Genomic DNA, 13,008 nt, shown 5'->3' with positions numbered 1-13,008 from the left:
TGATCGGCATTATGTAAAAGTTCGTATTGTACTGACTGGATCATGTCATTTTGGCCCAGAAATGTCAAGGAATAGGCCCTATTTTAAATTTAATAAAGACAACCAACTATAAGCCAAACCTTGAAGTCAACTTTCCAACACAGTCAAAACTTAAGTGATTACAGCTTATAAATATTGCACTCAAGACAGGTTTTCGGTAATGGAGCACAGTGCAGCAGTGGTAGTGGCTACTTTAATACTCGGAATATTTGTTGTTAAATGGTTTGCAGCCCCGAAGGAACATCCATCCGCACAAAGGTTACCTAATACGCAGCTTCCTTCTTCATCCAATAATCAACAGAGAACTGCTGGTAGCTCAAATGGCAGAGGCTCACAGCGTCGTGTTTCTTCGACTAGTAGAAGAAACATTACACCTGAAATGATAGAGACAGTCCGCAATGTTATTCCAGCTCTGCATCCTGAACAAATCAGATATGATTTGGAAAGTACTGGGTCCGTAGAACAAACAATGGAAAGATACTTTAATGGTGAATCTTTCCCTTTCCCTCCTGGTTACACACCTGCTAGAGAAAGCTCAGCGAATGGGCAACATAATAATATAGACGAGCCTAGTGACATTCGCAAAAGAAGTAACATAAGACCTGATAATCTTTTATCGAAATTCAACGTTGATATGTCCGTAGATATGTCTGATATGAGCATTAAAGAATTAGAAATTGATGAAAGGAAGAAATTACTTGTATGGGAAGCAAGAAAAAATATGGAGAAACGACTTGAAACTGATACAGAACTAGCATCACTTATAAAGTAAGTACTTGGCAAACATGTAATAGTTTAATAGATAGAAACATACGTATGTATACCTATTTCTGTTAAATATCGTGTTTTCCTTTTAGATAAGGTGATTGTTACATCAGGTATCCAAAGCAAAGCTACAATACGAAGAATTATTTAGATAGTCTTAGTTCATGATTAATTTATGATGTAACTGCATTCATAAGTCTGTATCTCTCTTTGAAAAGAAACCAAAATACGTTTTTATCTTTATTCCTACCTTAACGTTATGCCAGCGTAAGCTTTTTGGGTTCGTCAAGACTGAATTAATTTCCTCCATTTGAACTTGTATATTCTTGTCATAGTTGTATCCGACGATAATAAATTCTGGCCAGGAAGTCCATGCCTCCTTCTTAGGACCAACCGGAATGGTCCTGTAATAAATTTCCATAGCTTTATTATTTTGAGCTTTTCGAGAAGAAGCTTGAATTGGTGCTTCTCTAATAGCAATTGCCACGACTTTAAATGATGTTGACCATTCTGAGAGCATGGTTTTTTGAGAGCAGAAATACTTTATAATATCTTCATCACTTCTTTTTTCGTTGTCATTGTTTTTGCTTATCTGAATCTCATCAAAATGTGTGAAACACTTTCTAGCTTGACTGGCTGTGATACCATTACCAGGCGCAGTACAGGGTATGTACATGGGGTATTCTGCAAAATTGGACAATTGCACCTTTGTATCTTTAAAATGTTGGCGTAAATAGTTTAGTCCCCAATGCAAAAGTTTCTTTTGTGATCCAACGGTTAAGAAGTAGCCCACCTGCATTGGTGTCCTAGAGAGATTAAGCACTAGTCCACTCTCTGCACGTTCCTGTTCGTTGACAAACTTCGGTATCAGAGTATTCTCATCTCTAATTGGCAAATAATGAAATCGAGGCGCTACTGGTACTATAATCCATTTTATCTTTGTATTTAGCAGAGAGTTGAAAAAATTCTTAAATTTGTTAATGTGATGTATTCTATCATCATAAATTGTTACTTCTTCTAAGTTTGGGTATCTATCTAGAAATGATAAGATACATTTGCATTTATAGTCAAAGGTATTGGTCTCCTCGCGCTGTTTCTTCAAGCAGATTGCATTAAACAGGTAATCATCGGCGGAATATTTATTATCATCTTTAGCTATCTGTTCAGTAGCCCATTTATCTCTTGATATTTGAAACAATTTGCCAAATAAGCTATGAAAATTCTTTTCTTTTCTCCCTGTGAGAACAATTGACACAGTACTAGTATCTCTCCATGACAGCCTTGCCAATCTCAAAAGATTCTCATTCCAGAATGCAGCTCTCTCGCTATCGTGGTTCATTAATTTTGCAATGATCTCTAGAGGTCGAGGGTCGTCCCACCAGCTTCCAAAGCTAGATATGTGGGGACTACTTCTAAGTAGATTTTCTACTCTTTTGGTGTATAATTGTGGATTGGGCACGGGGGAATTGAATAATGTATTGTCAAAGTCATATATATGTAGTTTTGTTATTTCAGCAGCAGACACTATCGGTACATGTACTTCACCAGGGATGCTATTCCATTCTTCAAGGACCTGGTGTTCAGTTAATGAGGAAGTCATTGGCAAAGGTTTCCTAAGTTTGTAGCTTTCTACTCACTGTTTTTCGAACTGAGCTCTACCCAGAAAACTTTGCAAATTTAGTATGGCGAAATTAAGAGGAAGATTGATATTTCAAAGACGTAATCAAAGATAATAATTATAAACATTAAGGAAGCGCTTAACTTAAAAGAGAAACACACTTTGTTATACACTGACTCACAAAATACAGCTATATTGAGTATTCAACAGCTCATCTCATCGCTTTGCTCATGCTAGTTGGCAGCTAGTCTATTCCACTCCACGATCACCATATGATATACACGTACATCAAGATATAAAAGGTAGATGAATAATCGTGAACAATGATATGTATGGTTTTTTCGCGTTTTGGCCAATTTCTTTGTTCTCCGGTGCAAAAAGTCTGCCCGAGTGGACATAATCAGTGCGTGTCTATTGTACTGTCAAATTAAGTAAAGACCAGTCTACACAATTGTAATAGCGATAAGCCCCATTTTTCGCGTTTGAAGATAGATAAAAACGTGTTAAATCCAGAGACGTCACCATTACAGCTATGATAAATGCTATTGTTTTGGGCACTATTATCATATCATTTACAGTTTTGCATTTAGTCTCACAGTTTTGTATTTTAACTTCGCCCTTCCAATTACCCATTTCAAACAGACCATACTGCATAGTGCACAATGTCTTGCTGGGGCCAGACCATACTTTCTCATCGTATAATTCAAATAGTATAAGAACTTTCGCTGCCAGTAGACACAGCATTTCAAGGTAGAAAGACAACCAACACCTTACTGAGTGCGACATTCTCTAGGCACGGACACAGATCTTCCCCCATCGAGAAAATCGTAAATTATCTATGAAATTAAGTGACATAAATTAAGTCATTCGTACGGTGGTTCCTGTGCAAGTGTATTCTTTCTTTTTTTCCATCCTGGCTAAAATCTCTTAATCTCTTTCTTCCATAATTCATAGAATTGGCTAACTTTCAGGCAATTTCTGAGGCTGGGGGGGACCCTATTCACGGTGTCACTGTATGTTGGACCCTTCCGTGCATGTATGTGTAAATTATCGATGGTCCATTGTGCTTTTTCCTTGGCTTCACTTCTTTTCTCCCAATTATTTTTGGCATTTGCAATTGGGTAGGTACCTTCATGGGCAGCAGAAAATGCATCAATTGGTTACAACCTCGGGTCTCGCCCCGCCATCTCAAAATATTTGCTAACTCAAGCAGTTCTAATTATAATGCATTTATGCTTTTTCTTTTTTTTTATCTTTCTTAAAAATGCTGACCATGCCATTCCCAAATCTCCAAATAATAACACGGACTACATGTCTCTTTATTTCCATCTTTATTTCTATTGCAGTACCGAATTCTTGTTTATCTTTCCTTTCAATTCTTTATTCTTTATAAATGAAACGTTCTCTTTGAAATATCGGTACCTTGCATGTAGAATTTTCCATCACCCAAGCTTTAGTATACAACCTGCAAATATATAGCTAAATGTCTAGTGATCACGTAACGAGCACGTCCACACAGCAAGTGGTCACTGCTCTGATCACAAATGGTGTTATATTTGGCGCTTTCGTCGGAGCATTCGTGCTCTTAAGACTAAAATTGAAGCGTATCTATGAGCCAAAATCATCATTCGACCTGATCAACGATGAAAAGAAACCTGAACCACTGCCATCGGGTATATTCAGCTGGATACTCCCGCTATTGAAAAAATCTGATAATTTCGTGTTGCAGCAAGCTGGCCTGGACGGGTATTTCTTCTTGAGATACCTGTTCATCCTGGCGGCATTCTTCGCAGTCTCGATAATGTACATCTTCCCTATCTTAATTCCAATTAATGCTAGTAATGGTGCCCATGAGACTGGTCTGAATCAATTGGCTTATCAAAACGTTAAGCACAGGCATAGGTACTACGCACATGTTTTCTGTGGCTGGGTCTTCTACTGGTCATTCCTGTTTGTGGTCTACCGTGAGTTGATGTATTTCAACTCTTTGAGACAGGCCGTTCTATCGTCGCCTCGTTATGCTTCCAAGTTATCCTCTAGAACTGTCCTGTTCCAAACTGTACCGGGCGAATACTTGAATGAACAGGAGTTCAGTAAGCTGTTTGAAGGTGTCAAGAATATATGGATCGCTAGAACCCAAGGTGACTTACCAAAGAAAGTTGAAGAAAGAGAAAAATTGGCAATGACTCTAGAGAGCACTGAAATTGCATTCCTAAAGAAATGTTTAAAGCAGTTGAAAAAAAATAAAGACGGTCAACTTGATATTCATTCTTTGGTAACAGATAAGAAACTGCGCCCAACTCATAGAACTACTCGTTTCATCGGCAAAAAAGTCGATTCCATTGATTATTTGAAAGAAGAAATTAAAAAGCTTGATGATGAGGTTAAAGAATTGCAGTCATGTCATGAAGACGAGAAGACATTAAACTCTATCTTCATTGAATTTGAGTCCCAGTACCAAGCACAAATCGCCTTACAAATTAGAGCCTATCATGCGCCATTGTATATGTCCCCGGCCTACGTTGGTATCGAGCCAAAGAACGTTGTTTGGTTCAATCTGAGACTATTCTGGTGGGAACGTATGGTCAGAGAGCTGGGTTCTGTCGGCGCTATCATTGCCCTTGTCATTTTATGGGCTATTCCTGTTGCATTCGTTGGTATGATTTCTAATATTACATATCTAACAAACAAATTACATTGGCTGAGATTCATCTATCATTTACCGGATGTCCTGCTTGGTTTACTAACCTCTTTAGCACCAACAGTTGCATTGTCACTGTTAATGATGTTGTTGCCAATGTTTATCAGAGGTATGGCTAAGATTCAGGGTGCTACTTCGTCTCAGCAAGTTGAATACTTCACACAGCAATCATATTTCGCCTTTCAGGTCATTCAAGTCTTCTTAGTTACGACAATTACATCGGCTGCCACTTCTACTGTTACACAAATTGTTGAAGAACCTACAAGTGCAATGAGATTGCTGGCTGAAAATCTGCCAAAAGCATCGAACTTTTTTATTGCCTATATTATTCTTCAGGGTATGTCTATTGCGTCTGGTTCCCTATTACAGATTTCTCCTTTGGCAATGTTTTATGCCTTGGGATATTTGCTAGATAAAACTCCAAGAAAGAAATGGACCAGATTTACCACCTTAGGTAGTGTTGATTGGGGTACAACTTTTCCGATCTATACCAATTTAGCTGTAATCGTCTTCTCATATGCTATTATTTCTCCAATTATTCTTTTATTCGGTGCTTGTGGCTTCCTATTATTGTACATTGCTTACCTCTACAACTTAACCTATGTTTGGCAAGAAGCATCAGATGCTAGAGGTGTTCATTATCCTAGAGCAATGTATCAGACTATCGTTGGTTTGTATATTGGTCAAATTTGTCTGTTAGGTCTATTTGCTGTTGGTAAGGGTTGGGGACCTATCGTATTGCAGGCCATTGGTCTGGCAGTCACCACCATCATACATTTATATTTCAACAAGACCTTTGATAAATTAATGAGAGTTGTCCCTGTGGATACAATGAAATCATCAGATGGTATCAGTGACACCCCATCCTATAAAAACATCTACCAGCAAAGCTCTTGTGCTCCAATTGAAGAAAATCATGAACCTCATAAATTATTTGGATCTTCGAGGGCCCATTTAGCGCTCAAGAGCTCTGGGTATGCATCTTCATCACCACTGGCAAAGGATGTTAGTTACAGGGATAGCTTCCACAGTGATAACACATTGGAGAACGAAGATGCACCAATAAGGACTAGTTCGCCAAGAAAGGATATCAATGTATTGGATACGACCGAATTACTTGCTGATGGTCATGTAAAGAAAATTCCACAAGTTTCATCATGGAAGAGATTTTTCCTTCCACATATCTTTTTGTCCTTCAAGGCTGTTAAACACAGAATTCCAGAAATCTATAACCTTGAGGATCCCGATGAATTGAAAGATGAAGATGATATAAGAAATGCATATAACTTCCCAGCTGTGAGTGCAGAACTACCCGTCCTGTGGCTACCTAGAGATCCTCATGGTATCTCAACGTATTTGATTGATGACATAGCTAGTGTTATACAGGCTTCAGATGAGGGTGCTGTAATAAATGAAGATGGTAAAATCACAATTTTAGGCAATCCTCCAAAGGAAGGCCTTGTAGAGGAAAAGATATCGCATCTATCCAAGCAAGAGTCTCACTCAGAAAACCCATTTGAAACCCCTGAAGAATTGTAATAGAATTGTAAAACTCAGTTCTTTACCACACAGCATTAACCATACCATTGTCATAAAACATCATCTAATTTTCATTCTTTTTTGCAACTATATTACACATTTATCTTGTAACATTAGCCTAGTACTATTAATTTTTAATGATACTAATGGTATTTAGTATTGTATTGACCATAATATATCAAAGACTTTAATATATCAATAGACTTTTAAGTAATATCCTATTCCTCTCTAACTATGATTATGCTGTATAAACCATGTGACCAATCGTTGTGTTATCAAGAAGTGGACATTTAGAAGGTTCAAAGAGACTGCCTGATCCATTAGGAGGAGATGTACTGATCTATAGAAGATGTCTGAAGATCGAATTAACAGTAGCTTTTGGGCACATCCTGTATCTATATCCACAAAATGCAATGCTACAAAATGGCTTTCAAAAAATTGGCTCTCATAAATCAATGCCGAAGAGCCTATGGTAGCATTAGACAAGGTTCTAAGTATTCTACCACATACAGACAGTACCTGAAACTAGAGGATGGGAGTGTCGGTTCGTATTTCCATGATGTACCCATTGGAATACAAAAGGACAAGTGCTATGTAAATATGGTTGTTGAGGTTCCCAGGTGGAGTAGTGGTAAGTTTGAAATATCCAAAGAATTAAAGCTGAATCCGATTACACAAGATGTTAAGAAGGGAAAAGTCAGATTTGTAAATAATATATTCCCATACCACGGATACATCCATAATTATGGTGCAATTCCTCAAACTTGGGAAAATGTTACTTCTTCATCTTCATTACCTGGAGTCAAAGAGCCCTTATTTGGTGACAATGATCCATTGGACTGTTGCGATATTGGGTCGACGGTGCTTAAGATGGGAGATATAAAAACGGTAAAAGTACTTGGATCTCTTGCACTGGTAGACGACGGTGAACTAGATTGGAAAATCATGGTCATAAATACAGAGGATCCTATGCATGAGAAAATTAACAATCTGGCGGATGTAGAGAAATATTGTCCTGGATTGTTGGATGCCACAAGGTATTGGTTTAAGAATTATAAAGTTCCTACAGGTAAGCCAGTAAATGAATTTGCTTTCAATGGTGAGTTTCAAGATTATGACAAGACAATGAAGACAATTGAACAATGTCATCAGGAATGGAAAGGATTGGTTGCTGGAAAGATATCGGCATCCCCTAACATTTTACTTCCCACAACAGAAAGGAAAGGTACATCAATCTCAGTAAAAGATGACCGTTTGCCAGATACTCCTGTTCCAGATCATGTAAATAAATGGTACTATGTTTGAATTACATAGTTATCTTTTTTTGATGCTATATATTTAGTTTGGTTTTGAACGCATGTTAATAAATATGACTTAGTTGGTATTTACTGAACTAAAATTCATCAACTCTCTGATGGTCGTACATTTAATTGTTTTCCTATCAAATGTGCTATTGTTTAACTGAAGCATAGCTTTAGCCGCTGTAGACTCTCTTTCAAATTTCAGGAACACCGCTTTGTAATCAGTAACAAGATAAATATTCTTTAGTTCTTCAACTAAAACAGCATTTTTATCGTTTATAAAATTTCTTATTTGTTCCTTAGAAGTTTTGTCCGATATAGGATAAATGGCAGCATATTTTTCAGTGTGCTTACTATTTATGATTCGATTCACCTCCTTTCTCTCAAGGTACGCATGAGAATCAGATAGGTTAACAGATATTTTTATATCATCAATAACATGATTGTTCATTTCCAATGCAGATTTAGCGTCCTCGGGATTTGTGTATACAACAAAAGCGCAACCATGGTTTAGATCTGAGAGCATTTCAAGCTGCTTTTTTGGAATTCGTAAATCATCAATAGCTCCATATTTTTTAAAAATATCCAGAAGAGTATCTTTTACAAGCATTGTTTTAGGAAGATTCCGTATTATTATCTCTCTTCTTTCAAGGACTGGTGCATCGGACCTCTTGTCCCTATTCTCGGGATTTGACTTCTTTACCACCAATTTATATCCATTAATATCCTTGCCATTTAATAGTTGAATTGCCTTGTCCAGGCTTTCCATATTTGGCAAATCTACATATGCAAATCTTCTGTTAGAATTAAATCTTAGTGAAGGCAACCGTACGTTTAACGCAACAATTTTATGGTCCTTGAATATATTCCTAATATCTCTTTGTTGGAAAGTTGGTGGATAATTGGTCATCCAGACAGTGGAGTCCTTCAGTTCATTTACTTCTATAGTGTTACTACCCATGTTTCTTAACGTCCTAGTCAATGCACTGCGTGCCCCATCCTCGTCGGCAAACTCAACTCGAGCCATTTGGCAACGGTTGCCTTCTCTCCAGGATTCATAGCTATTGACCTGCAATACATCACCACAATCCTTGAAGAACTTCTTTATCTTACCTTGGTTATAACTCTTGGGAACATTCTCTACTAAAACCGTACACCTTTCCCTTATTCTCTTCGGCGACCTCTTGGGACCACTATGATTTCCATGTTGAGTTCCCATTAGCAATAATTTCAACTCACAGTAAATGATAACAAGGGTATGGCATATATCAGAATTGGTCTAGCTTGTACATATCATGCTCTTCAGAATGCCAAAATTTGTAGAAATTAGTCTCATCAGCCTATATATGGCATAGACTGAAAAATTTCAGCGATATTTTGACAAATTTTCAAAAGCGATGCGATGCGATGAGCTTCAATACTAAAGTGAGTATTATCAGTAAAGCATTTCAAGACGGTTTTATTAGTTTAATATCTGTTTAAGTACAAGGTATTGGTTTTGAATTTGTCTGAAATTTTGGATTTGTCTTAGCCATTTGGAATACCAGATATAATCTATTGTGAAGCAATGGATGGTAAGAGTTACTTAAAGTCATATGGATGGCAAGAAGGTGAGGGCCTTCGGAAAGGATCATTAAAGAAACCGATATTGGTGAAGCATAAGAGGGACAAGAAGGGTCTCGGGGGTGCTGTTGGGCACAATGACGGTGAGGCATGGTGGGAGCGTTTATTTGATGGTCAGTTGAAGAATTTAGATGTTTCAACGGACTCTAACTCTGATGGTGAGATTGTGTTTAAGCAGAATTCAGTAGTTGCATCAGGGGTACCGAAAAGTAGCTCACCGCTCTATCAATGGTTTGTAAAGGGTACTGGACTTAAAGGAACCATAGATGAAAAGCCGGACTTGAAGGAGAGCAAGACTGTAACGGTGGTATCTGATTCATTCAAGGTATCAAAGAAAAGAAAATACGATGAAGATTACAAGGTAAGTAAGAAACATAAAAAGGATAAGAAAGCTAAGAAAGACAAGAAAGCTAAGAAAGACAAGAAAGCTAAGAAAGACAAGAAAGACAAGAAAGACAAGAAAGACAAGAAAGACAAGAAAGACAAGAAAGACAAGAAAGACAAGAAGGCCAAAAGCAAGAGCAAAGGTGGGAATTAAAGATAGAACCAAAACATTACGATTTTTTCCACTATGCATTTTTTTAGTTGGATAAGCATACTATATCAGCGTTAATGTGAGTAGTTTCACTTCTCATGGAATAATGCCACTGATCTAATCAATTCCTAGACCTATCTGATAAACCATAAAAATATCTTTGAAAGTTCACGTTTACCAGTCCTTCGATTATTATCTTGTCAGCTTCTGACCCAGGTATATTCATATGATAGAGCATTTATTCGTATACATTTAGCCATGGCATAATATAAATTTACCCTAAGTATATTACACAAAAAGGAACCATGTCACAATGTGGGATCATTGTGATGTATGAATTGCTAGCGTATTGTGTATATTCAGTTAATATATTTTACATGTGACTTTTACGTTTCATATTATACTAAAGCTCACCTTTAAGGCTTACCACAGCAATTTCATAGCTTAAGGAATTCGATGAGAATTCAAAATAGCAAGACTATTATCAATTCGATATGGAGCAATTCAGGTTGCAGGCAGTGCTATAGTTGAGAATTATTTGATTTAAAAATTAATGAAGTAATTCGAGTATCTATTATAGTGTTGATTGACTTAGTCCCACTCTATTGATTCCGAAGTTCTATTTGAAGGCATTATTGGATTAGCAGTTGTAAGCAGTTGCGTTACATTTTAATCATCCAATAAGCTATCAGTTATTGGCTAAGAAAGTTATTTGCACAGAATCAATTGTCTATCGTATATTTGGTTGCTAGGAAACCACGAATACGAACCTACAATAAACTTTACTTATCAGGTGGGGGGTACCTCGCTATAAAGAATTGAGAATTTTCCTTTGAATATTGAATAAACCAGTGAAAGAAGGCATACCGTCTGTTGATCAATTGAATTAATTTGCAAATTTGTTGTTAATAAACGAAAACTGTCAGGTCAGCAATTTAAGGCTTTTCGATCTACAAATTTTGCTTGAGTAAACATTTGTGTCTGAAGTATTAGTAAGCTCATTCTAACAATTTTGTAGTGGCTTTATTTGAGATTAATTTGAACTGATTGACCTTATTATAATTCGAGAAAAAAAAATACAGCGAAAATTGCGTTGAGTTCATTTTGCTATAAATCGGTGTTTTGTATCAAATATTAAATTACGAAATCGCAAAAACTGAAGGCATATATTCCAAGTAAGGCCTGTAAGTTGCTTCAATTATATGTCAAGCACAACAATGAAAGTTCCTACTCCAGTAAAGTGGGTGTTTGATAGATTCCCAGTGGTTCAATACCAAACCATACCGCAAAGTAAGGCAATTGCTTATTCAGACACTGTTAACCGATGTTTTGAGTTCCGCGATGTCAAAAGTAGTATGCACAATCCTGAATATGATGGTGGGAATTCGAAAAACGACAATAGCGGTAATGATAATTTTCAACTGGGTGTGTACAGCGTGCATGGTTTCGAGATAGGCGGTACAGATGTTATGTTAGCAAGAGATCCGTTGTGTCTTTATGCCCAGCTATCACTCTGTAAAAAGAATAATTTAAGATTACCTACCAAATTTGAAGAGGGTAACAATGAAAAGAAAAACCAGCCGAAGTTGGATGCAGAATCTACACTTGACTCTCATTTTACAACAGATGTCGCTGGTATTAGAAAACCCGGAAATAAAGTTGTCATTTTATCGGAAAAAGCCCATAAAGATGAAAGGCTCCCAATCTTGATAGAAACTACGATGAATGGCCAATCTAAAAATATAAAAAGATATGTGAGGTCTATGGATTCCATCATGATAATTTTAGATTCTAAATTGGAATCTGCTGAACTTGCTATCGGGAATTTGTTGGATACAACCGTTTATGATGCATTTCTCCTTTGCACAATACATAATAATCTAGTGTACGAGACATATGGATGTTCGCCTGACACACTTCATACACTGAGTAAAAGGAACCGCTTTTTCACAAGACATCCGCAAATATCCTCTTTGTCCCTAGGACAAATTTATACCCCCTCTCCTTCTGATTTAGAAAAGCAACTGGCTATGGCTAAAGATATTTTATTGTTATTACAAAGTACACATGATAAATTCAGTGATTATCTAAGGTTAAAGGTTGCAAGCTATGTTTTAGCTCTTCTACACCTCCCTAGTTTCGGTGAGTTTTTGCGAGCAGAGTGTTCAAAACTACTTGATGATAGCACAACAATTGTGAAAGACTTTGTATGAGGCTGGATTAGGACCATTGATCGACTAGTTCGCAAGAGGATGTTTAATTGAGTAGAATAAGAATCGCTGCATGGATCAAAGACCAAGCGTAATAGGCACTGAAATCCTGCCTTTCTTGTTAGTGATCGGAGCTTTATGAGCACACCTATGTATATCAATTTTTCCACTATCTGTGATTTCAAATTAACATTTATTTTGGCAAATCATAATCGGAAGAAGATCATAGCATATCATTGTTGTTGTTCTTGCTATATGATTTCTATTTCGATTCTGATGGGTTTGTGTAAGATAGGGTATTTTGAGTGGTTAAATCAATCAAGTTCCATTGTTCTCTATTGAGATTACTAAACATGACTGGGATAGGCAAAGATAAAATAGGGATATTTTGTGACAGCATTGTCTTTTCTGGCTTGCTGTTTTAAAAATAGAATGGCATCTGCGCAGGGTCGATGATCCATTAGCTACTAGGAGAGTATGATAGTTGACCGCATCCCCTGAAACACAGGGCAGCGGCACTCGTCAGAATCTATACTTGGTTTGCTTTTCTCAACACAGTTGGAAATATTTTATCCATTCATCGATGTCATTGGCAAACGAGGCATAGGAGCGATCTGACTTGTCCACTTTTTTTTTTGTTACACACACCTTTTCCCTCTATTGTCATATACATTTTT

The 13,008-nt window shown here is 37.0% G+C and overlaps 8 protein-coding genes across 8 annotated transcripts; 5 read left to right on the top strand and 3 right to left on the bottom strand.

Annotated features, from left to right (window-relative positions):
- Window positions 1-199: 199 nt before the first annotated feature.
- On the top strand, window positions 200-811 carry CUE1 (Cue1p; the record flags this gene model as incomplete). Its single annotated transcript, XM_446896.1, has 1 exon — window positions 200-811. The coding sequence occupies one exon, from the start codon at window positions 200-202 to the stop codon at window positions 809-811; it is 612 nt and encodes a 203-aa protein (XP_446896.1).
- A 183-nt stretch (window positions 812-994) lies between these two features.
- Window positions 995-2,404, bottom strand: GVI51_H02057 (uncharacterized protein; the record flags this gene model as incomplete). The annotated part of the gene is made up of 1 exon (XM_446895.1): window positions 995-2,404. One exon carries the CDS (start codon window positions 2,402-2,404, stop codon window positions 995-997), a length of 1,410 nt encoding a protein of 469 aa, XP_446895.1.
- Window positions 2,405-2,833: 429 nt separating this feature from the next.
- Window positions 2,834-3,208, bottom strand: GVI51_H02035 (uncharacterized protein; the record flags this gene model as incomplete). The annotated part of the gene is made up of 1 exon (XM_446894.1): window positions 2,834-3,208. One exon carries the CDS (start codon window positions 3,206-3,208, stop codon window positions 2,834-2,836), a length of 375 nt encoding a protein of 124 aa, XP_446894.1.
- Window positions 3,209-3,905: 697 nt separating this feature from the next.
- RSN1 (Rsn1p) lies at window positions 3,906-6,662 on the top strand (the record flags this gene model as incomplete). Its single annotated transcript, XM_446893.1, has 1 exon — window positions 3,906-6,662. One exon carries the CDS (start codon window positions 3,906-3,908, stop codon window positions 6,660-6,662), a length of 2,757 nt encoding a protein of 918 aa, XP_446893.1.
- A 408-nt stretch (window positions 6,663-7,070) lies between these two features.
- On the top strand, window positions 7,071-7,967 carry PPA2 (inorganic diphosphatase PPA2; the record flags this gene model as incomplete). Its single annotated transcript, XM_446892.1, has 1 exon — window positions 7,071-7,967. The coding sequence occupies one exon, from the start codon at window positions 7,071-7,073 to the stop codon at window positions 7,965-7,967; it is 897 nt and encodes a 298-aa protein (XP_446892.1).
- Window positions 7,968-8,036: 69 nt separating this feature from the next.
- On the bottom strand, window positions 8,037-9,182 carry PRP24 (U6 snRNP complex subunit PRP24; the record flags this gene model as incomplete). The annotated part of the gene is made up of 1 exon (XM_446891.1): window positions 8,037-9,182. The coding sequence occupies one exon, from the start codon at window positions 9,180-9,182 to the stop codon at window positions 8,037-8,039; it is 1,146 nt and encodes a 381-aa protein (XP_446891.1).
- A 348-nt stretch (window positions 9,183-9,530) lies between these two features.
- Window positions 9,531-10,124, top strand: TMA23 (Tma23p; the record flags this gene model as incomplete). Its single annotated transcript, XM_446890.1, has 1 exon — window positions 9,531-10,124. One exon carries the CDS (start codon window positions 9,531-9,533, stop codon window positions 10,122-10,124), a length of 594 nt encoding a protein of 197 aa, XP_446890.1.
- Window positions 10,125-11,323: 1,199 nt separating this feature from the next.
- Window positions 11,324-12,334, top strand: SAM35 (SAM complex subunit SAM35; the record flags this gene model as incomplete). The annotated part of the gene is made up of 1 exon (XM_446889.1): window positions 11,324-12,334. The coding sequence occupies one exon, from the start codon at window positions 11,324-11,326 to the stop codon at window positions 12,332-12,334; it is 1,011 nt and encodes a 336-aa protein (XP_446889.1).
- Window positions 12,335-13,008: the final 674 nt, after the last annotated feature.

The sequence above is a fragment of the Nakaseomyces glabratus genome, chromosome H (assembly GCF_010111755.1).
Source record: "Nakaseomyces glabratus chromosome H, complete sequence".
Lineage (NCBI taxonomy): Eukaryota > Fungi > Ascomycota > Saccharomycetes > Saccharomycetales > Saccharomycetaceae > Nakaseomyces > Nakaseomyces glabratus.
Note: the sequence above shows the minus strand (reverse complement) of the source record. Positions and strands in the feature narration are given on the sequence as shown.